This window comes from Hyphopichia burtonii (assembly GCF_001661395.1).
Source record: "Hyphopichia burtonii NRRL Y-1933 unplaced genomic scaffold HYPBUscaffold_8, whole genome shotgun sequence".
Taxonomy (NCBI): domain Eukaryota; kingdom Fungi; phylum Ascomycota; class Pichiomycetes; order Serinales; family Debaryomycetaceae; genus Hyphopichia; species Hyphopichia burtonii.
In genome coordinates this window covers 474,701-498,117 of record NW_017963735.1, presented here as the reverse complement: position 1 = coordinate 498,117, position 23,417 = coordinate 474,701, and the positions used below count along the sequence as shown (strand labels likewise).

The 23,417-nt window shown below is 35.4% G+C and overlaps 13 protein-coding genes across 13 annotated transcripts; 5 read left to right on the top strand and 8 right to left on the bottom strand.

Moving 5' to 3' along the window:
* Window positions 1-133: 133 nt before the first annotated feature.
* Window positions 134-727, bottom strand: HYPBUDRAFT_232121 (uncharacterized protein). Its single transcript, XM_020223148.1, has one exon. The coding sequence runs from the start codon at window positions 547-549 to the stop codon at window positions 238-240; it is 312 nt and encodes a 103-aa protein (XP_020074326.1). The 5' UTR covers window positions 550-727; the 3' UTR covers window positions 134-237.
* Window positions 728-887: 160 nt separating this feature from the next.
* On the bottom strand, window positions 888-2,486 carry HYPBUDRAFT_114331 (uncharacterized protein; the record flags this gene model as incomplete). Its single annotated transcript, XM_020219037.1, has 1 exon — window positions 888-2,486. One exon carries the CDS (start codon window positions 2,484-2,486, stop codon window positions 888-890), a length of 1,599 nt encoding a protein of 532 aa, XP_020074325.1.
* Window positions 2,487-3,180: 694 nt separating this feature from the next.
* Window positions 3,181-4,029, top strand: HYPBUDRAFT_150626 (uncharacterized protein; the record flags this gene model as incomplete). The annotated part of the gene is made up of 1 exon (XM_020220288.1): window positions 3,181-4,029. One exon carries the CDS (start codon window positions 3,181-3,183, stop codon window positions 4,027-4,029), a length of 849 nt encoding a protein of 282 aa, XP_020074324.1.
* Window positions 4,030-4,290: 261 nt separating this feature from the next.
* HYPBUDRAFT_129537 (uncharacterized protein) lies at window positions 4,291-5,509 on the top strand. The gene has a single exon (XM_020219407.1). The coding sequence runs from the start codon at window positions 4,315-4,317 to the stop codon at window positions 5,434-5,436; it is 1,122 nt and encodes a 373-aa protein (XP_020074323.1). The 5' UTR covers window positions 4,291-4,314; the 3' UTR covers window positions 5,437-5,509.
* HYPBUDRAFT_144392 (L-methionine (R)-S-oxide reductase) lies at window positions 5,492-6,025 on the bottom strand (the record flags this gene model as incomplete). The annotated part of the gene is made up of 1 exon (XM_020219879.1): window positions 5,492-6,025. The coding sequence occupies one exon, from the start codon at window positions 6,023-6,025 to the stop codon at window positions 5,492-5,494; it is 534 nt and encodes a 177-aa protein (XP_020074322.1).
* Window positions 6,026-6,153: 128 nt separating this feature from the next.
* On the top strand, window positions 6,154-8,931 carry HYPBUDRAFT_154075 (uncharacterized protein). The gene has a single exon (XM_020221886.1). It carries the CDS (start codon window positions 6,159-6,161, stop codon window positions 8,910-8,912), a length of 2,754 nt encoding a protein of 917 aa, XP_020074321.1. The 5' UTR covers window positions 6,154-6,158; the 3' UTR covers window positions 8,913-8,931.
* Window positions 8,932-10,271: 1,340 nt separating this feature from the next.
* Window positions 10,272-11,765, top strand: MIF2 (Mif2p; the record flags this gene model as incomplete). The annotated part of the gene is made up of 1 exon (XM_020219065.1): window positions 10,272-11,765. One exon carries the CDS (start codon window positions 10,272-10,274, stop codon window positions 11,763-11,765), a length of 1,494 nt encoding a protein of 497 aa, XP_020074320.1.
* Window positions 11,766-12,022: 257 nt separating this feature from the next.
* On the bottom strand, window positions 12,023-12,721 carry MRT4 (Mrt4p; the record flags this gene model as incomplete). The annotated part of the gene is made up of 1 exon (XM_020219528.1): window positions 12,023-12,721. One exon carries the CDS (start codon window positions 12,719-12,721, stop codon window positions 12,023-12,025), a length of 699 nt encoding a protein of 232 aa, XP_020074319.1.
* A 111-nt stretch (window positions 12,722-12,832) lies between these two features.
* Window positions 12,833-13,375, bottom strand: HYPBUDRAFT_154073 (uncharacterized protein). The gene has a single exon (XM_020221885.1). It carries the CDS (start codon window positions 13,237-13,239, stop codon window positions 12,964-12,966), a length of 276 nt encoding a protein of 91 aa, XP_020074318.1. The 5' UTR covers window positions 13,240-13,375; the 3' UTR covers window positions 12,833-12,963.
* Window positions 13,376-14,816: 1,441 nt separating this feature from the next.
* HYPBUDRAFT_154072 (uncharacterized protein) lies at window positions 14,817-15,726 on the bottom strand (the record flags this gene model as incomplete). Its single annotated transcript, XM_020221884.1, has 1 exon — window positions 14,817-15,726. A coding segment is annotated over exon 1 (763 nt), but the record flags the coding sequence as incomplete, so codon positions are not given.
* Window positions 15,727-16,138: 412 nt separating this feature from the next.
* Window positions 16,139-16,591, bottom strand: HYPBUDRAFT_154071 (uncharacterized protein). The gene has a single exon (XM_020221883.1). It carries the CDS (start codon window positions 16,575-16,577, stop codon window positions 16,254-16,256), a length of 324 nt encoding a protein of 107 aa, XP_020074316.1. The 5' UTR covers window positions 16,578-16,591; the 3' UTR covers window positions 16,139-16,253.
* A 398-nt stretch (window positions 16,592-16,989) lies between these two features.
* SAC6 (fimbrin) lies at window positions 16,990-19,032 on the bottom strand (the record flags this gene model as incomplete). The annotated part of the gene is made up of 1 exon (XM_020222818.1): window positions 16,990-19,032. One exon carries the CDS (start codon window positions 19,030-19,032, stop codon window positions 17,089-17,091), a length of 1,944 nt encoding a protein of 647 aa, XP_020074315.1. The 3' UTR covers window positions 16,990-17,088.
* Window positions 19,033-19,801: 769 nt separating this feature from the next.
* Window positions 19,802-23,404, top strand: HYPBUDRAFT_144371 (uncharacterized protein). The gene has a single exon (XM_020219878.1). It carries the CDS (start codon window positions 19,895-19,897, stop codon window positions 23,333-23,335), a length of 3,441 nt encoding a protein of 1,146 aa, XP_020074314.1. The 5' UTR covers window positions 19,802-19,894; the 3' UTR covers window positions 23,336-23,404.
* Window positions 23,405-23,417: the final 13 nt, after the last annotated feature.

The following is a 23,417-nucleotide window of genomic DNA, read 5'->3' as shown; positions in this document are numbered from 1 at the left end:
ATTATCAATTCATTAATTAGAATTTATTAGTTTAATTAAGTTATCGTATTACCCCTAAACACAAACCATCTTATCGTAAGCGCATGGTTCACGTGCGAGCGGATGCATTAGAGCATCATCAAATATGTAAATAATTGCCATAGATCTACAGTAAACAAACAAAAACCCCTCCGTTTATTAAATATACATCAAGAAATAAATAATATACTATTAATACCCGTATTAATAGTGTTTGTTTTAATAAGAATGTAGTATCATTTGGTCGATTAATTTTAGGTCATTCTCCAAATTAATCTTGATGTCTATCTCCTCATCAATTTCAATATCAAACAAGTCGATATTATTGCTCTTCAAGATCGGGACTTTCTGCGAGGGTAATATTGGTGGTTTGACGGATTTTGAGATGTGATTGAAGTTAAACATTTTTTCGATATCTTTAATATTTTTATCGAATATCTCCAGTTCTAATCGGAGTCTCTTTGAAGATTTCGACGAGGGCGACTGTAAGGATGATTGCGAGGATTCGTACGATGAAATAGACCTTTTCATTTTAATAACTTGGGTTAATTACAAAAGAAAGTGGGTGATTTATTTATTTATATATATATATATATATATAAATACATAAAGCAAACGTGTAACCACAATTTTTCAAGGGTTTAAACGGTTATCAAAGCCATTAAAAGCGCATTCTTATTATCTTGACTTATAGCCCCACCATTTATGGTCTCTAAACAAAGATAAGAGTATCCGAACCGGAAATTAGTGTGGTGAAACTGAAATTGTCTCGGAATTTTCGAATGAATGCGGTGTGGGTCTAAGTGTTGCTATGGATCACCACTGGCACGTCAAAATTTCACCTCCGTACATTTGCTTTATATACACTGTTACAAATCGATTTCAGAGTCAATCACACAGGTATCGTCTTCGGAGTCGCCGAATTCGTAGATAACCTGGGGTTCAGAAAGTTGATCATCGATCAAGTTCTGTAAATCGTCTTCGGTATCGTCTTCGTACTCAAAGTCGTCGTCGTCGCTTTCGCTTTCCACGTAGTCATCGTCGTTTTCTTCTTCTTCCTCCACCTGTTTCAAACTTCTTGGTTGTTCTTCAAACTCTTTCATGATTTCATTGAACTGCCATACTTTTTTAAACTCCTGTTGGCGTAATGCAGTAACCGCGGTCCCAACTAGTAAACTAGGAACAATATAGAGTAGTGCTGGTTGTCCGCGATTGAACAATAAAAGAACCCCCATACAGATGGAAAGTCCCAATACGTAACTGAATATTCCGGCGATGAAGTAGGGTTTATCAAAATGGTTCAAATGGTGGAATGAGATTCTCTTTTCTTGTTTTTGATAATGGTTGTATAAGTCGAGTCTTAACAATAATGAAATAAACGAGCCTGGTAATACTATATCGCCCAATCCCAATAAATTGAATTTGCCATTGTTGCTGGGTAACAAAATCTTGATGGGGATATCCAATCCAGTAGCCACCGATTCCATTAATTCTGTTCCAAAGACAAAATAGATATCATAAATGAATAATCCAATCAATAAGAGTAGTGATGTTTTGGTTGAATCGATCTTGAAATTCTTGATTCCAAATATGGCAAAGTTGATTCCAACAAGGTCAATCACTAACCAGTTGGTGGACTGTTTGGAGTAACCCTCGTTGAAAATAGGATTATACTGGTGGAAAAGCGTACTCAACAACCCGGTGACTGGTAATAAGACCATCATTTTCAAGTCAAATACAAGATTAAACAATTGGTGGTCTTTCAAGACATTGGTTGGCTTCAATATCTTGATGCCATTTTCAAACTTGTTAAACACCTTGAACTTCTTAAACCATTTTTCGTCGTTATAGTCGTTTTCATTCAACTTGACGCAATTGACTTCTTCCAACACCCCGAGCGGGAAATCCTGCTCGGTACTCAAACTCAATCGGTACCTGGGGAAAAACCACCCGGAGTTATTTGGTAGTTTGAGCCAGAAGCCCAATTTTCTCAACGCAAAAGTCATTCCGTAGTAGAGGTTATTATAATACACCACCGGCGACATCAACAACACGTACCAGTTCAACACTTTCGACAACTGGTTGGTATCGTAGTTGTTCATACAATAGTATAACCCGTATAGGACCGACCCACCAATGAACGGATACACCAAAGCCATTTTGAAACTCAACTGTTGTTTGTTCAAGAATTTCAACGGCAACGAGTTCATCACCAAGTAATCGCTTTCGTCGCGATCACTCACGTCGTAGCAGGGACTGAGTCTATCGTGGATTGGATCCTTGGCGGTTCGTGGTTTACTCAAGGTGGTGAAACTGGCAAATATAACTATCCCAATGGAAATTCCCAAAAACAACCCAAAGTTAATCACCTGCGGATACTCTTTTAGAATATGTTCATATTCGTACAAGTAGTATGGTATCCCATCAGCAACTATATCAATTAGACCGGGGTCGGCTGTTTGATTCATTTTGCCTATAGACTTACTTGTTGTTATTCTGATGTAATAACAGAGAAGTGAAAAACACTTTTACCGGTTACTTGCAGGTTACGTCTCGATATTCACAGGTTACCGTTTGCACTTTAAACCTCACAACTTTACACGTTGCAAAATCAGAGTTTGCATGTTACAGCTTACAGGTTACCTTAAAGGTCCCCCTGCAAGCACCCATGCACCAGAGGTATCGTGTGCCGGCCAATCAGTCAATATGTTCAATTACATGACCTTTCGAGCAAATAGACGATAAGCAGTTGAGTGATCTCCTGCTAATTGTTGGCAAGTTTCGCCGATTCTATAGATGATGCTAGCCCGAATCCTCTGTCCACTCATAGCCACTTATTCTATGACGTTAAACTGGTTGTTTTTGACAATATAAACTTCAAAACAGCCGTGTTTAGTGATTATTCTTTGACACCAGGGTCATCAATGGATATATGTCTGCTCACTTTTTTGGCGTAACCTGCGGTTTCTCGCGGCGTAACCTGCGCTCAGCGAGTGCAGGTTACCCTGAGGCGGGCTTTTCCCCCGTATTTGTTTGCAGGTTACACCAAGATAGGAATCACACAAGGCTACCAATACTCTGACATTTATCTCCTCGTTATATATATATATGTATTGATAGAATTTTCTGATTCTAATTAGCTTATTCTCATTCTTAACCAAGATGAAGGATACTGACCACTCTAAATTGCATCATATAATCAAAAGAAGCTCCCATCATTTGATGCATAAGTTACATTCATCATCTTCGTCTTCGTCTTCGTCTTGTGAAGATAAAAATTTGAAAACTCCCAAAATTCAAACGAAGAAAACCCCTCCTTCTTCTTCTTCTGCTTCCACTAACGACATCTTCGAAAGATCATGTACTAATTCCACCGTTTCGCCATTTAGCTCGATGTCGGGGCTTTCTTTCAGCCCTAATAAAGAATATAAAGAGTATCCCACCAGTGCTTCTTCCCCGGAGAAAACCCGTACCTTGTCGATCGTATCGAATAACTCCTCCATTTCCAACTTCAACTGCAACCATTTGCCCAGTCATCATAATACCGAGGACTTGATTCCTCCGATATTAGACTCAACGACCGAAATCCTCACCAACCCCAAAATCGACTTCAACGACGTCCAGTTGATCTGCTGCTGCGACGACGAGGACACTTCGACCGACGACGACGAGATTGACAACTTTGAAAAATACGTGGATGCAAAATCAAACTTGGACTCCTCCACCGCTCCCCCCTGCCACTGTTCTACTTCCAGATCCAGATCCCGGTCCAGATCAATCATCAGTAATTCGCTACTCAACTCCATTGGTAGTCCAGCACAACCTAACTATCCCAATCCTTTGAGAAGATCGTCTAAGTCTTCTTCTTCCTTGAATCAATCGGCCAAAACCATCAATTTCTACTCTTTTGTGGATATGTGTAATAAAGAACACCTCATTAATCATCCTCCAAAAGACTTTGATGGCTTCACCTCTATTAGCATGAAAGATTACATGTCGAACTTAAACTAGATTCTTTCCTTGCATGATATAACGAGTTTACTTCTTCTATTTATTTAATGTGTGTATTTTAATCTATTGGTTGCAATTATCGGCCCGTACACCAGCGAAAACCTTTTTTTTTTTTTTTCTTCATTTTTTTTTCAATTTTTTTTTTTTTTTTTTGCATTGCCGATTACATAATCGGAAATTCTCTGCCACTTTTTTTTTCCCTCTTCGTCCTGTTAACATTAAGCCATTACCTTTCACCACCCTTAATCATCACCATCTCTCCCACCGTTAACCCCTTCATCCACCATGACTGAATCCTTATTCGACACCAAGTTCAACTCTGAACCAACCACCGGTTCCACTGTTCCAAATTTCAAGAATCAATCAAATGATGATTCAAATCAACAACAAGAACCCCAACAACAACAACAACAAGACCCCCAACAACAACAACAAACAAAAGAAGAATTCGATCAATTACCTTCCACCCAATTGCCCTCTTTGGACGACGACTCAAACAACTCTGCTTTGATCAATTACCGTGTTCTCGTTAGTGCTAAAGAAGCCGGTTGTCTTATTGGCCAAAATGGACAAGTTATTGATTCAATCAGAGACGAAACCAATACCAAGGCCGGGATTTCAAAATTACAACCAGGCTCCCATGAACGTATTTTAACCGTGAGCGGAACCTTAGATGATAGTTCAAAGGCTTTAAGTTTCTTCGCCCAAGCTTTAGTCAATTCTAATATTGAAGCACAAAATTTTTATAGTTATTTCCCGTTGAAACAATTAAGCTCAATTCCAAATATCATTGGTGAGACCACTGTTTTAAGGTTACTCGTTCCAAATAGTCAAATGGGTACCTTGATTGGTTCCAAAGGGATTAGAATTCAACAAATTCAAACCACTTGTAATATCTCGATGATTGCTTCAAAATCCTTTTTACCTGGCTCAAATGAAAGATTGGTGGAATTACAAGGTACCGTTGATAACTTATACGATTCCTTGAGAATCATCTCCAGATGTTTAATTGAAGATTTCTCTTCGATTGTTGGTACTAACTATTATATTCCAAGAGGTTACAATTATAATTCAAGATCTTTTAATAAAAAATCTTCAAATTATTCAAATAATAATCACTATAATAATAACAATCACCATAACCAAAATGGTCCAGTCACTTCCGCTTCGGTCTCTTTTGCTAACGATATCGTTGGTGCTTTAATCGGTAAAAACGGTTCCAGAATTCAAGGGGTTCGTAAAGTCAGTGGTGCCACCATTGCCATTTCCGATGAAACTGAAGGTAAATCAGAAAGAATTTTTACAATCACCGGTACTCCTCATGCCGTCGAAAAAGCTAAAGATTTATTATACCATAATTTGGAAAGAGAAGAACAAAGAAGAGCTGAAGCTTCGGCAAATAACTAATTGTTCCATATATATATATCTATCTATACTTTTTCTTGTAGTAAATATAATGTATCTAAAAATCATTGCTTTCACTTATTTTAGTAACTAGTTTTTCTAAATACTCAACATCAACCTCATCAAATCCTTCAAGTGCTAAACAATCAATATCTAATACCCCATACACTTTCCCGTCCTTGATAATAGGTATTACTATCTCACTTTGAGTCTCCCCGTCACAGGCTATATGCCCTGGGAACTCATTCACATTGGCAACTAATTGGGTCTTTTGACTGCTCACCGCAGTTCCGCATACTCCTTTACCAAATTTAATGATTTGACATGCTACTTTCCCTTGAAATGGTCCCAAAATCAATTCTTCCTCGGGTTTAGTTGGATTGATCACATAGAACCCGGACCAGTTCACCGGCACTTTTAATGAATGATATGCATGCCACACTAACGACGATGCGTTCGATAAATTGGCTACCCAATTTCTGGTATCGTTGGATACTGCTTCATATGAATCAACCAACAACTGCAACGTCTCTTCTTTGGAAAGATCTCCTTGGTAGTTCGAATACTCGGCGTGATGTTGGCCCTCTCCCATCTTTGATGAATCTTTGATGATTGTAGTGAAAAATTATCTTCTTTGAGGAATGGAGTTTTTTTTTAAAGAAGACGATCTAACAAAAAAAAAAAAAAATGATCCACTGTTTTCTCCTTATCTATGAATCTAAAAAATGCTGATTCATTCAGATGATAAGACCTTTTCGTCGCTATCGTCAATTGAACTAAGTCCCCAGGTCCAGCTATCCCGATTCAACAAGTTTATCAATTATAATGGTATCAAAAGAGTGAAGATCTCCCCGGTTTCTCCAAATTCTTTAGAATTTGATTTCCATCAACAAGAGTCAGAAAGATTGAGTCGGTATCATCTTCTCCGGGCGTCCGCGGCAATGTCCGCCTCGAACGAATCCATTGGAGTTGATGAGGTTGGAAATATCACTCATGCCGGTAGGGTTCTCCAACTAGATGGCGCAAATGATGACGGTTTGGATATTAATATCGATATGGATGAAGAAGAAATCGTTGATTATTTCGGAATAAATAAAAATGAAGATAACTTGGATGTTGACGAATACTACTCTGAAAGAAGAGAAAGTTTTGGCTCAATTGACCCAAATGAAAACGAAGAATATTTTGAAAAATTTCAAGATATTGAAGATGTGAATAATGATAAAGGTTATGAATATACTTGTTTTGAGAAATACGGTGATAGAAGATACTCAAACAATTCCCATAATTGTATTCATTATGAAAATAAGGATTCAAAAGAATTGGGTAAAGCTAAATTCCCCATTAATCCTCAAATGGCTTATATGGATTGGGAACGTCATGATGTTCGTACATTGGAGGAAATATCCCACCCACTAAACGATACTGACGATGGTGTATCAGTGTCCCCTCCAAGCCAAGATAACAAATTACAAGATGATGAAAATTCTTCATCGGATAGTGAAGAAGAATTTGAACCAGTAAATAATGGTGGGGTCCACGAACCGTTCAGGCCGGGGCTTTCGAAAGTTCTTACCCATGGAGAAGCCGACCTTTTGGAATTACAGCCCGCCACCAAATTCAGAGATCTGCTTAAATTGGATTTCGTTGATACTAAAAAAATACCCGCTGTAAATCATCTAAGAAAGTATAAGAATAATTTGTCCAGTATTATCAGCGATATGAATGGGAAGCTGGACTACTTGGTGCTTTGCAAAGACTCGCTGCTCCACTTTCATACGTTTGATTCAATGACGGGCGTCCCCGATGTAAAACCCGCTTTAAAATTCGATACGAAACCTTCGTTAACCACCACTTCAGATAGATTGATTTCAACATGGCCATATTACCCCCATACCATCAATTTCATCAAGTCTTACTCCAACTGGTTGGGGAAAGAAGTTTTGGGTACGTGTGTGGATGATGGAACGGTGATGGTCTGGTTCACCGATCAAATCTGGCCATGCATCGAAAAGTTTGGAATCAAAGTATTGTCGGATTCCCGATTCAGAGAAACATACCATCTTGATTCCAATTCATATTTCAGTTTTAAGGTGAATCCAACGTTTAAAATAAAAATGGAATCTTCATGTTGGGGGATTGATTTCTTAAGCTATACCGACAATTACAATAATCAGCATAATTTAATAGTGGCTTCAGATAACTCTCAGAGCATTACATTATTCTATTATCACGCACAGGATGAAAGATTCTACCATATCACCAGCCATCAATTATTACATAATATTCCGGACGTGTCATTTCTCGACTACGACATTGATTATGAATTGAATAAACATACGGTTCAAGTTTCGTGTGCATCGATCTCGGGAGAATTGGTTATATTCAAGTTTGAATTCAAACTTCAGGCGGGCCCATTGAATGAACATGATTATAATTTTTTCAAAAATGAAGGGTTGTACTATATTGATCCGGGAATGGCTCAAATGGATGCTAGTAATGGGGTTAACACTCGGGGCCATAACCAAGATGATGAAATCGTGGAAACAGAGCTAAGGTCAAACAAATTCCCCAGAATCATTTTCAATACCCCAGTTGTAATCCGTCGAACGTTGTTCAAAGATGACTGCTGGACTTCAAGACCAATCAGCTCAAAGTATTTCTTGAATGTTCAATCATTGAGGGCAATGACGGGAGACCCTTGGATCCAGGATTATGAAAACTATCTTCATATTGCTAATTCATCGACCATGCTTGATTTAACCTTTGATCCACTACAAACAAGCCATTTCGGTTTGGCGGCAAATTGGCAATTCTTTGAAACTCCAGTGGTCAGCATGAACGAGTTTCCTAGTTCCAAGAACCCAGAATCGGTTTTCGAAACCGCCAAAATGACCTCGGTAGATGATGAATACCGTCGTATCCATAAAGGTATCAAGCATGTTTACCAACAACTAATCCAAGAAAACAACCAACCTTCAAAATCCTTGAATGGTCGCCATTATAGACTCGATCCCAGAAAGCATAATAAACCTTTCAACCTATTGGCGGTTTCCACCTCGAAAAAATTGGGTCTTTTCCGTGCTGATAACCTCCTTTGTGTGGCTGCAACCAAAAAACTCTTTGATCTAGCTATCCCCTTCGACGAAGAGAGCAGGTACTCGAATCGATTATCAATCACCCAGTTGATCCCTGAACTCCTGTGTTTCATCGCCTTATCCCAACAGGGGTTGGTCACCGTCATGAGACTCTGCCAGCACCGAGGCGTCTACGGAATGAGACAGGAACTCGTCTTCCCTCATGCTCCTTCGATGACCTTTGGCTACTACGACCATCGCACCATCGCCGGGTTGGCAGTAAGAAACGTCTCGGTGGACGCCTTGCATCCACGCTTCCACTTGTATCTCACCTACTCTGACGGAATCGTCATGACCTACACTCTACTGCTCAACGAAGACCACGATATAGTAAGTATATAGCTTTATTTAATGATATTTAATGATATTTAATGATTTTTAATGATATTTAATGATATTTAATGATCTTTAATGATCTTTACTGATTTAACGATTAATCACATTAAGAAAATTATGAATACAATCCGTACATCTGGTGTTGTGAACTATGCTGCAAAATTATAAATAAATAAATGAAAGTTAGTTACTGCTTGGATGAAAAGTATAAATGACATTCCTTATCTGTTCATGTTGTTAATGGTAACGACAGGATTCCAAAGAAATGAGGCAGTGATAAGTATATTAGTTATATAGGTAGATATTCGTCGATGAAATTATTTCCTCTATTTTATTTCTTCAAGTCACTTGGTTACTTTTATCGTATAGAAAAAGAATTTCTTCTCTCTCTCAATCTTATAATATATATATTATATTGCTTGATAATCTACATTAGCTTATTCTTGTTATAAACCCAGTATAGTGGATCTTCAGCCTGTTACGTTACATTTAATATTGCAGCCATTTGTGTTACACCCGTACATACGCACTCGCAAACCTCAACGTATCAACACATATAAATATCTACAAAAATAGAATATAATTAAACTAATGAAGACTAAGCAAATAATGAACTACAACTTAGAACATTTACTGAAAGATACGACTGGTGATGCCAATGTTATGGATGACCATGACGACCCTGAAGCAGATATAAACAATATTAACCCATGCCAACAGCTTATAGAGAAAGGCGCAATCCTTATGCTGTCATGCCTAGTAGTAGGGTTTTTGTTAATGTGTATATTTTTGTATTTGATGGTTAATATTAGTAAAACATGAGATGATATTATTCTGGAAACCAATGTGTTTCAGTAGCTTAGTGATTTAAATTCAGGACCTAATGCTAATTCTATTCAAGTATCTACTTGTATCTCACCTACTCTGACGAAATCGTCACAACCTACACTCTACTGCTCAACGAAGACCACGATATAGTAAGTATATAGCTTTAGTTAATGATATTTAATAATATTTAATGATATTTAATGATATTTAATGATATTTAATGATATTTAATGATATTTAATAATATTTAATGACATTCAATGATCTTTAACGATCTTTACTGATTTAACGATTAATGATATTGTGGTGTACACGTCTTTTTGATCGCGTCTTTTTAAAAAAAGAGGTGTTTGTGTCATGCAAAACAAAAAATTGAAATGATTGATTTTTGTTTTGATTCTTGTTTTGAAAATAAGCTGAGGTTTCCATACTCCTTCTTTTCCAGTGGAACAGTTGTTGAATTGGGCTTTGCTAGAGTGCTTTGACAGAGAGTCCTGTTGATGAAGGTTTGCATATAGAAAGGACACTGTACACACCATGGACTTGTTATCGTTAGGGTCCAAAGCGAGGAAAACTGGGATAGAACCACCTAGGAATGCTGCTAAAGATGAACATGACATGGAAAGTATTAATGAATACTTCAAGTCGGACGACGAGGAGGAAATATCGGGGGTGGGAGCTGGTGAAGGGAGGATGAGGGCCGCTGGGCGCCGCCAACCTGAGTCTCTAAGGGGCAGAACTGGTAAAAGGGTGATCTCTGGCGGTAATACTGAACTTCGGAATGTGGCGAGAAAAATTAACTTTAGTGAAGCTGAAGCGGAATCATTTAAGCTCTCGCCAATTGCATTGGGTTCTAAACAACAACAAAAGAAGGATAAACATAAGAAATCTCCTTTAAGGTCACCTTTACAAGAAAATCAAGTTTCCAGACAACAAGAACAAATAGATGAGGGTTTTGGTCAACTAGATGACTTTAATAATGACGATTACGATGATTTTAATGAAGTCCATGATGATAGTTTATCTCCAATCCCATTAGAATCCATCCAAGAAGATTTACCTCCATTATCTCCTCCGAGTGATAAGGCTGAACAGAAATCAGCTAATTCTTTAACTAAACGAATGGCTCTTGGTAAAACTTCTAATCGTAAAACTCAAAAAACTAAACAACCCGGTAATTTAATTTCTCCTCCTCAAGATCAATCTTCTTTGATTAAGAAATCAAGAAGACCTTCTATCAAACCAAAGGAAACCATAACAAAACCTTCTCCTCTACCTTCTCCTCCTCCTGATGGACTACGTAGATCGAAAAGAACTAGAATAGCCCCTTTGGCTTATTGGAGAAATGAAAGAATTGTTTATTCAAGAGCTGATGAAAAAAATAATGATCCAGATTCAACCCTAATTAAAGATATTAGAAAAGTCCCCTTACAAGAAATTGAAAGCGTGGTCCATATCCCTGATTCTAATACCCAATCTAATATACCAAACAAGAAAAGATCAAGACAAAGATCAAGAAGTACTCCTCCAAAACTGAAACGGTCTTCCTCAAATAAATCTAATGATGAATACGACTATGAATCTGATCCTGAAATTGATGGTTCTCAATGGTTTAAAAATAAAATTAAAAAAATTAATATAAGATCTCAACCTAGAAAAATTGCTTTTACCCCTGATGCTGGTGACTTTGAATCTCCTCCTAATCGAGATGGTGAAGTTGTTCAAGATAATTATAAAGTGGCCACCTTATTTGATTCTTATAGAGAAAGTATAGCGGGTGGATTACTTGAATTCCCAATTGAAGGTTTTAAAGGTTTAAGAAATTCAAGTAGTTCCACTTTACTATGTCATGTTGTAAAAGGTTTAATTGAAGTTTCCATTAACGAAGAAGTATTCTTAGTTACAAGAGGTTGTTCGTTTGAAATACCAAGTGATATCAATTATAGCTTGAAAAATAGAGGTCGAATCCCCGCTAAAATCTTTTTCATTCAAACAAACCTTAACGACGAACTTTTCTATGACGAACTTTAAATCCTTGCCTTATGATCTTTTGAATGACATGCGTTTTTTTGTAATTTAGTTTTGTATAATATATAGATGATCATTCAATAAATTCTACAGTTAATTATGTATTTGTTTTTTTTTTTTTTTTTGTTAATTTTTTTTATGAAAAATGTCTATTTCATGATGGGAGATTATTATACAATGATTAGGAAGAAAAATTTTCGAAATAAAAAAAGATTGAAATAAAAAAATAAGGAATTGTAAAATGCAAGAAACAAATAGAATTAATCAAGCTTGGTGACTTCAGTAGTTTCGTTATCATAGTAAGCAAGGGTTGGAACTTTAAATTCAGAAGCGGCAATACCAAATTGTTTTAATATTAAAGCTTGTCTAACATCTAAAGTGTCACCTTTGGTACAAACAACGTATGGTTCACTAATAGTGATCTTACCTGCTTTAATCCTAGTTGGAATTTTCAATTTATTTCTCAAAGTTTCTTCTAAAGAGTGGGACATTGGTACATCTTCTTCGTATGGAATTTGACCACCTCTTGAATAAACAATTCCCTCTGGGATAGTGAAATCAATTGGAGCCTTGGACTTGGCTCTGGAGTAATCTTGTTTGGTATAAGCTGAAAAATAAGCTTGAACAGTTTCAACAGTTTCATTAGTTAATAATAACCCACAAACTCCAGTAGTAAGTTTTGATAATTTATGTAAATTATCTTTATATTCATCTTCTGGACTATCACCTAATGCTTTTTCTAAAACTCTTCTCTTACCCAAAATCAATTTTGATCCAGTCCAATCGGATCTAATGTCTTGTAAAACTGGAGTACGAACATCATCTAATTTTAAAACCCAAACGTATTTGAACTCATCGAGGGCAGATCTAACTTCGTCAAAGATACGAGTCTTGTTTTCCCTGGTCTTCTTGTCGATTTGTGCTAAAGTCACAAGCTTGGAACGTTTTGATCTAGGCATCCTGTGGTGTATTAATATCTATCCTTGAAAGATTCTACGAAGAGCTCTTTGAAAAATGAAATTTTTTGTACTAAATCTGCTTGCAGCTCATCCCCATCATTGAAAAAAAAAAAAAAAAAAAAAAATTTTTGTAAGTTCAGTCACGTGCATGGGTCGAGTCGCTGCAAAAAAAAAAGTATGCCAAATATATATTGAAAATTTTTGTAATATATCTCTATGGTACACTATGCAAGGGTATATGCTTATTTAGATTCGATATTGGATATAGCTGGAGGAGGGAAATCTTCGGATTCGCTTTGAACGTGAATCTTCAAGTGATAGTAAGCCCTGCTAAAAAAGGAATTTAAAAATTCAAATTGTATTGCTGATGGAATCTCTTCGTTCTCCAAAATCAACTTGTTGACAACCTTATAGAATGATACTAACTCGATCAAAAGCTCATTCGGGAAAATTGGTATTTGAGACTCCACATGCTTACTTTTTTGAACGGGGATTCTTGGAATTTTTGTCAGTTCCATCAAGTTAATTGTTATAGGGATGTAAGTTACAAATAACTTCATTAGCTTGTATATGCAAGTGGAATTTTTATTTTCATTTGGGTTTACAGTTAGTTCCGAAACTATCTTTTGCCTGTTAAAGCAAATGTAGCACTTTATACTTTCGAATATTACTTTGAACTTCTTTTTCAGACCTAAACCTTCGTTTTTAACTGAATTGAGTAAATCCGTGAATATTTTGGGGATGGTATTTATACTTAATGCAGAGAGAGCAATTATTAATGGTTGTGTAGTGAATTTTGAAATGGCCCTATGGTTGCAATGGGTTTCAATTAAACTTTTAATCACAGTAACGTACTCTTCTCTTGATAAATACTTTGCTGAATAGAAATAGAGAAATTCGCAAATTAATAAAATTATCAGCTTTGCAGTTTTCGAGTCACTAATTGAGATGGCATTTGTTAAAGTTAAAAATAAGTCACCCACGGTTGATTTATACATTTCAATCAAATTTATTATTCTTGGATTTTCGCCCACAAATTTCTTTGAAATTACATATCTTAATTTTAATAGGGTGAATTGACTTCTTTCCTCAGAGGGATCAATTAAAAGACTTTTAATCTCGGTTTGTACCATATCTTTCATTTCTTCTTCGTTTTGCAGATCTGCAGCTTCCTTGAGGGACATGACTATCAGAGTGTGCTCTGCTTCTGATATAGCTAGCGAAAATTCAAATCCCAAGTTTTGAAAATATTGCAATGGATCAGTCTCATTATCAAAATTAAGAAGCGTTTCTAAGTTAGGATCTAAATCGTAAACACAATGGTATTTGTCAATTGGTGAGTCCTCGCGAAGTTGTGAGGTTGGTCTTCTTGCAATTCTTATTCTGGAATGCCTCTTTCTTTTCTTTCCAGATGGTTTATATGAAATTTCCGATGAGGATTCGTGACTTCTAGACAGAAGAGTATCACATGAGGAAGCCCTTGAGTGTTTTCCTTCTAGTTTTGATATATATATATCTTGAGATAAGCTTTTCGTGGCTCTATGATGAGATTCCCTTCTATTGAGAGGTGAACCTTCAATTTTTGTCAATGGGCTTAGACATGAATCTGATTCCATTAAGTATTCGGACTTGGTGGGCGAAACCTCAAAATTTAATTTTTCGGTATCATACAATAATTTATTAGTATCTAAACGTAAAATTTCCCTCTTTTCAGGAGATATTGATGAATCTTTCTGTGAATCAGCGATCCAAAAGTCTTGTGACTCTGTACTCGTTTGTTTGCTTATATTATTTTCAGTTAAACTATCATTTGATTCAGGTAAAATCGTGTCTTCGAGATGTTCTTTCGAATTTGGTTCGGTAGAGTTTGATGAATCATGAATTTCAAAGGAATCAGCATGGTAATTATGGTTTTCACCATATTGGATGCTTTCGTTGTAATTTTTTATCAAGTTATCTAAATCGGTTGGGGCTTCATCGTTTTCTACAACACTGTTTTGTAATTCTTCTTCCAAAGTACGATTGGCATCCTCCATTTCAGTATCAATTTCTTCGTCCGAAATTTTTTTTACTGTTGGCAGGATATCATTCAAGTTTAAATTAAGATCTGACCATTCATCTTTGGATATGGTTTCTATGATTTGAGCTTTGGAGCTTTTGATCAAAGTTCCAGGATTTATAGTGATTTTGGAAGGGATTTCTTCTATATTTTCCTTATTTTCTTCGGTGAAATCCTTATCGAAACTTTGAATCAAAGGCTCGTCATTAATATTTTCATTGAGTTCAAACTCAGTATCCTTCCAATCTGCTAAAACAATGTGTTCCTTCGCTATTTCTTTTGCCTCGTGAGACACGCTTTCCTTGCTGTTGATATCAATTGGTTGTAAGACGCCGGCTCTGGTTATTTGAGAAGGTTCTTCTTGTTCTTGATTGTTTTCCAACTCATTAGATTCACTGACATCATTAGAATCAATTACGAAGCTGTATTGATTCGGGGATTTTTCACCCTGGTTTACAATTGAAATTTTCAGTACTAGTTTGAATATAATTCCGCTTAAGAATATTAACATGCAAAGTGAAAGTATAACAGTAACATTTTGGTTTTCGCTTAAACCAGTTAAAGTGTTTCCAAATTGATCTAACTGATACCTCAAGTGGACATCTATAGTATGTAGAAACCCTTCTTCACACCCCACATTGTGTGAATCATCAATGGATATAGACGGATATTCATGAAAAGAGGAAGCGTCTGATTCCTCAACGGAACCTTTCAAATCATCCATTTCTGGCAGAATCACTTCGTTTGTAGCATCGGACTCCACGGCGATTTCTTGTTCGTTTGAAGGAGGTTCAATCATTAATCGAGGGGATTCGCTTAAGCCATCGCTACTAAGAGTTAGCCGCCTGCTTTGATCTAGTAATTTTGCATTCAATTGAGATATAATTAGCCTTATGGGGGCAAATACCGGCCATAAAACATACCGAATTATATCTCCTAGACCCATATTCTGGACTTGGAAGTTCTTTCTCTGGTTTCCAAAGCTTAAAGTGAAGTTTAAAGAAATGTGATAGATCTTTTTGAGTTGCAAACATCGTCTATTTTTTTATTTGTTTGGTTTGATGTGGTGTGTGGGTCTTTTTGTCTACACAGTTTCTTTTACCGTCTGTATGAATTGTGTATTGATAACGATATCAAGATATCCAAAAAACTTTTAAAAAGACAAGATTCTTGAGTGGTTGGAAGAGTTCTTTGAGGAACCTCAAAATAAGAAAAAATTACAAAGTGAAAGAAGGAATAAATGGAGAAATAATAAATAAAAGTAATGCTTTTGGTTGGAAACTTGAAAATAAACAGCCCTCAAGTTATTAACCATTTGAGGTCAAATGAAAAGCTTTTCCAAAGCTTTCCCTTGTAAAAGGAAAATGAGTTGGAATAATTTCAAAGGATTTGTGACATAATAGATATTTGCAGGATTTTCAAAAATGATTGGAATTATACTATATCATGATATTGAAAAACTTCTAACTGAATTTACCAATCACCAGGAACAACATCTTCTTTAGGAAGTTCAATATTTCTTTGGTATTTGGTACCCCCTGGTCTACAAGGAGTAATATAAGGATCTGGGTGTTTTGTTTCAGTCAACTTAGCTTCTGTTTTGGCAATGACTTTTTCTAATTCAACTGGATCACTGATATGTTTATTAGCCTCGAATTGTTGTCTTATTTTGAGAGTTTGGGCTCTGTAAGCGTCGAATTTAAGGGTGCTATCGAATGCAGTTCTCAAGGCTTGTCTGAATAATGAGGCAACTCTTTTAGAGTTGGCTTCTGTGAATGGGAGGATAGGACTGGACATACTTGAATACTATCTTCTTGCTGTTCTTCAATAGAATGGGGTTCAAGTGTATTTACTGGAGTTGGGTTAATTCAGTATGAGAATTTTCAATCCTTCTCATTTTATTGGCTATTTTTTTTTTCCTTCAATTCATCGAAGTTGTATGTATGGGTCTTTTTGCACCCGTACATTTTGTATTATGTTGCAAAAAAAGACTAATAAGCAGCATGTTTACAGCGGAAGGTCATAAATAAGACAAATAAGACAATTTGAGCTTTGATTAAGCTTTGAGTTTTGTTGAAGATGAATGGGTTGTTGCTGAATTTCTTCGATTTCGAAGTTTTCAAATTTCTGCTATTTTTGTAAATTACAGCAAAATTATTGGAGAACACAGATTTTGAAATTACTTTTATTTAAATATATTTCAATACTTGAGGCTATAAAATACAAAAATGAAAGGAAGCAAAATAAAAAGATTTCGTAAAAATATAAATTTATCAACAAACAAATACATAGTAAAACATTAAGTGGATTAATTATTTTCAGTAACACACATCAAACTACCAACGAAGGATAAGATCAATCTTGGTCTAACTTCATTGATATCTTCTGGAACTAACCAGATTAAAGCACCGATTTTTCTTGCGATGGAAATAGCCAATTTAGCATTGGCGTATTTTTCGTCTTCTGATAAATTGGTACCTTGATAAACCAAATCGTAATCAACATAACCTGGTTTGATACCGTTCAAAATATTCAATAAGAAAATACCAGAAGATAAGCTTGAATCACTAAAAGATCTGACGGTACCAGATTTACCACCTTTGGTTACTTGGGCATTAGCCCATTTTAAGATATCGGCATCAGACAAATGTTGATTACCACCAACACTAAGTTGAGAAAGAGTGTTAATGATATTACGTCTCATTAATTGCCAAACTAAACCCAAGGTTAATAATTTATTACCATCAACGATATCAGAACCTTCAATACCAACAAGAGAAAATTTATTTGCTTTACCAATTTCAACTGCATAATTAGTATTTTCCAAAGCTTTAAAACGAGAGAGTTCAAGAGCATTAGCTGGTTTTTTATTTATATGTTTGAAAGAAACCGAGCCTGGTAATACTAATTCGAAAGCTTGTAATAATACCAAACCATCTTTTAAATCTTCAAAGAGAGAGACAACTGGAGGATCAACATCCAAAGAATTTAACCATAAAGTGAAAACTCTTGCTTCTCTTTCACCTTCAGCATCAAAATCTTCAATTTCCGGTTTTTCACTTTCTTCAATTGGATCTAAACCAGGATAATGATTAAATAAATTAGCGACAAAGGCTAAATTTAATTTTGGATTACCAGCAACCAAAGAATTTGGAGTTAAATATTTACGAACACCAATTTTATCAGCATTTGATAAAACTTGTTCTGCACGAGTTAATAAATCGTTTGTTTTCAAAGGAGACAAATCACAATGTTCTGGTTGTAATTGATTTAATAAAACAGTATAGTTTTCCCCGTCACTAATATCTTTTGAAAAATTAGAAACTCTTCTTTGAGAACCGGCATTTTTCAAATGATAATTAAACCAACGTAATAAAATTTGTTCAGGAGGTAATCTTAAAAATTGTTCCAAAGTTTCGTCATCTTCTAATAAACGATATAATTCGGGATGGTATTTGATATCAACTTTAGAAAGTAAACCTCTTCTAATGATTTGCCAAATTAAACCCAAAATCAAGTGTTCTTTACCATCAATGATATCTTCTGAATGAACATTGACAACAACACATCCAATTGCTTTGGCAGAATTGATAACAATGTTTGCGTTTTCGGACATTTGGAAATTATTAAGGGTCTTCTTTTTCACTCCTGGTAAATTCAAAACACGAGTATCAATGGTTTCGGGAACTGAATCATTAATTAACTTGGATAAAACCAAACCATCACGACATTCATCGAAAATTTGGAAAGTCTCAGTGTCAAAGGGTAAACGATCCCCAATATCAGAATCTCCACTCAAAACACTATTAATGTGTCTGGTGAATTCAGTACGTTCTTCATCATTGACAGTGTGAGTAGTACCAGAAGTTTTACCAGTTAAATATGTTTTATGAGCAGTGTTGGCAGTTGGAACTGGTGCATGTGCATTGGCACCGGCACCGGCTCCTCCAACAGCACCAGTGGCAACTGGGGCTGGTGCTGAAGAACCCGAATTGGTTTCTTTCAATTTAGCCATCAATTCAACGTAATCATCTAATTCAACATGTCCCGAAGCATCAACATCAACATGTTTCAATGTTTCTCTAGCCTCATCATAAGTATAGTCTCCCTTTTGAGATACAGCATTAATAACATCTTTTTTTTCAACCCATCCTTTATCATCCAAGTCAATGCCTCGGAAATCCTCTATTATCCCAAATAAATCGTTTTGATCCAATATTGGGAATTTTTTTTGTAATTTTAACACATTCATGACTACAATTGACAGTAAAGCAACAGACGTTTGATTATAACCAGCCGGAATATATCGATTATATGGATTGAATGGATATAATTGTACAATTAATTCAAACAAGTTCATATAAAAATTTCAACATTTAATGACCACTCACTGAGCCTTTGGTAAAAGTTTTTGTGAACGAAAGGGGCAAGCAAACTGACTGTATATAATCGCAGGACCGTACACCTTAACTTTTTTTACTGCTAATTTTGCTGGTTCAACCATCGAAACAGCATTAAGGCTCTATTGGTGCCCGATTGAAGGGTGTGGAAGAGTTACGTGGCTACCGGACAAGTGAAGAGAGGATGGCTGTTGTTGGAGGTTGTGTTGTTAGACGAGAAGACGGCTTTCTGATAGTTAAACGGGTTAGTAGACATAAACAAATACATGTACCAGGGGAACTACAGGTGCTTGAGCTTTATACGTTTGTGGTGACAAACAGACATTGAAATCGGATTGCTATCCTAAACTATCACAATTGGATAACTGAAGATCTAAAAACTGAAGATCTAATCACGGAAGATTTAGTCACTGAAGATTGAAGATCTAATCAGTGAAGATCTAATAACTAAGTTAAATAACTGAAAACTGTAAACGGTAAGAGGGCTACTGTAGTCATCACTTGTCACAGCTTTCGTAACCCATTAACCGAAGATCCGATCTGAAGAAGTATATTTAATGAACTGAAGGTGACTTTAATGAAGAAGTTTATATAAATGTAGTTTATTGGGGATGTTTGGGTCTTTATTGGTGTACCGGGGTGATTTTTTGATCACTTAAATCTAAATCAAATTAACCGCTAGCCAATTCAACTCCCAGTCCAACACCATATTCAATGGATCTAAAAGGTATAGATCATTCGGAATCCATCAAGTCAGACTCGGTGTACTCTGGAAGTACCGGCGCCACTCCTGCGTCGCTGGCGTTCGATGATGAACAGCCCAATTTCGAGGTTGAACAAGTTCAACTTCAGTTTGACCTAAATAACTCCCTTGGCCAATTGAAGGTCCAAAATAACATCATGTATCTTATATCCAATGAATTCTTGTACAAAATTGATCTTGAAAACCCGTCAGAAGTCAAACTGGTTCCCTTACCAACACCTTTTTCCGATAGTAACCAGGTTACAAATAGCTGGGTCCATCCAAACGGATTACATTTAATCATTCAAGTTAATCATAAATACTACTATTATTTGCATAAGTCTTACTCAAAGTTTAAGATAATTTCCCGTTTCAAAAATTTAAATATCCAATTCATAACTTTCCCGTACGATCTAAATGCCTCTTCTTATGAAAATACTACCGGGGATTTCTTAATTGGTTCTAGTGACGGAACAATTTATATCGCCTTATTGAAAGCTCACGATCCTTTCACCCAAGAAAACAAAAGAGATGATAAGTACATCAAGCAAGTTTATAAGTATTCGCTGTCATCTTCAAATCCAAATCGTATAGCTGGTCTTACATTTACTAATAATATTCAAATCAATTTGGTTATTGATAATCAATTATTAACTTGGGACTGCTTTGAAACTTCGTATTCGGAACTTGTCAAAGTGTTCAAGATCCCCCCACGTATCTCGTCATTACCTTCTTCTTCTTCACCTTCTTCTGCATCTACTAAATCTTCCTCCTCCACAATGACAAATAATCCATCTAATAAAATCATTTTTGATTCTACTTTGAAAAATTATAACATTGTTATTCCTTCATCTAAAAAGATTCAATCAAATGACCCTGAATTCATGTTATCTCAAAGCGAATCCTTGAATATTGGTAATTATAGTCTTTCTTCTTCAAGAGACTCTTTTATTTCCACAAATCATCATTTCATTTTTTTAAATAATTTGAAAAATTCCTTGGTTATTTTGAATAAATTATCCAATTCGGACCCTTTAATCATCAATCTTTCTTCTAAAGTTAATCCTGATGAAAAAATTTTGGGCTTAATAGCTGATAACTTAGCCTCCACTTATTGGTTATACACCAATAACAACATTTATGAAATCATCATTTCTAATGAATCAGTTTCGGTCTGGTTCAACTATTATAAACTAGGTAATTACGAAGAAGCATTGAAATGTCTTGATGCTCAAGAAGTTAGTAATCCTTTTAAAAAAGACATGGTCTTGATAAAACAAGGTTATGATTACTTACAGAAAGGTGGCTTTGGAGTCGAATACTCAAATGAAGAATTCGATTCTGACTTGTTGGCTTCTCAAATAAAAGGTATTAGAGTTTTGGCTGAACTGTCTGAACCATTTGAAAAAATTTGTCTCATGCTTTTGAATTTGCAGCAATCTTTATCGTCAAAACCAAAATCAAGCCCAACTTATATGTCAGAAACTTTGTTGATTGAATATTTAATGGTGAAGTTTAACCTATCGGTCAAAATTGAGAAAAATAGAATTAGAAGTATTGTTTTATCTAGTTGGATTGTGGAACTCATGCTAAGGGTTCTTCATAACCTACAAACAGAAATTAATAGTATAACCGTTAATAACAAAAAGGAAGAAGATTCTCATGATGGTGATTCTAAAACATTATCGAACAAAACTAACCTATTTGAATCTTTGGATAATCAACTTCAATTTTTTTTAAATGAAAATTTCAAGATCTTAGACGCTAAAACAATCTACCAAATCATGAAAGAACTTAATTATCCTTCTAAATTAATTGCTTTCGCTGATTTGATCAAAGATTATGAATTCATCTTAAATTACTATATCGATATAAGTAATTGGGATCAAGCATTACAAACATTAATAAAAATTTATAAAGCTAAACATGAGGATTCAAAAGAAGTCATTTATAAAAATTCAACTGTGTTGTTGGTGAATGAACCAAAACTTACAATTGAGACCTGGCTTAAATTTGATGACTTAGATTATACAAAGCTTTTACCAGCAATTTTAACCTATAATAAAAACAACAAGTCAATTCCTTTATTTGAAAACCATACCATTCATTTTTTACTGAAGGTAATATTCGAAAGAGGTATTAAAAATGAATTTATAATTAACTACTATTGCTCATTGTTGATTACTTATCCGGTGTCATCTTCACAGACCTCTCAATTAATTACCAAACAATTGCTTAAAGTCTTGACGTATATCAAAAATGAAACGATTTCCAAGAAAAATCAAGTTTATGATTCAGATTTAATTCTAAGACTCTGCTTACGTTATGAACAATATCATCCTGCAATTTTAATTTTAATGAATGATATGACCTTATTCGAGCAAGCCTTAAGACTAGCACTTAAGCATGACTTAACTGACTTGGCAGAATTGGTTTTGAAGCGTCATGATGAATACGTTTCCAATGAACTGGACTTAAAAGATCATGATGATTACGAATTCATTTATAAGAACACTGACGCGGAGGAAAATATTGAATATGTGGGGAAAATAAAATTAGAGGAAGAAAGTTTCAGTTCAAGGAAAAAGCTTTGGATGTTATTTGCTAAGCATTTAATCGAAGGCATTTGCAATGGGAAGTCTTATAAAATACTAGATACAATTGATGGTATACATGACTTTGATGTCTTGAGCACTGACAAAGATACCGAAAAGACTTTGAGCGATCAGGATAGTGTCAAAGATATAACCAATAACTTATTACAGTCCTTAACTGGAGACTCATCGAAAGATCGAGAACTTTTAACCCAGAATGAACAATCCAAGTTGAATAAAGTTTTGAAGTATTTGTTGAACTCCTCATATTCAAATAAAGCTAACTCCAATGTTTTGTCTTTGAAAGACTTGTTACCTCTTTTCCCTGAATCCATCATGATTAATAATTTCAAGGACGAAATTGTTTCCTCTTTAAATCAATATAATAATAGAATCAACCAACTTACACTAGAAATGCAAGAGTCATCGAAGATTGCCCATCAATTGAAAGAACAAATCAAGGATTCAACTTCTAATCACAACAAGGGCAAGATCTACACTATCATCGAACCTGGTGAATCATGTAAGCTTTGTCATAACTTATTGATCGATAAAAACTTTATCTGTTTTGCAAATTGTCACCATAACTTCCACAAAGAATGTCTTGTGAGATACTATCTCAAACTGAAGGGTGACTACCGGTTCAAGAAGGTGTTCCAAGATTTCAAAAGAAACTCTTCGGTTGCAAATAAAAAAGAAGTTGACGATATAATGTTGAAGGATTGTGTTTTATGTAATGAAAGTAACATCAATACCATTGACACGAACATCATTGATTTGAGCTCAGACCGAGAAAAGCTCAGCGAATGGGTTTTATAGACTGTTTAGTGTTGAAATATAGACGTTGGTTATATACTTTTCTTTTGCAGACCGGGTTGTGTGCAGGAGACGTTTTTTTTTT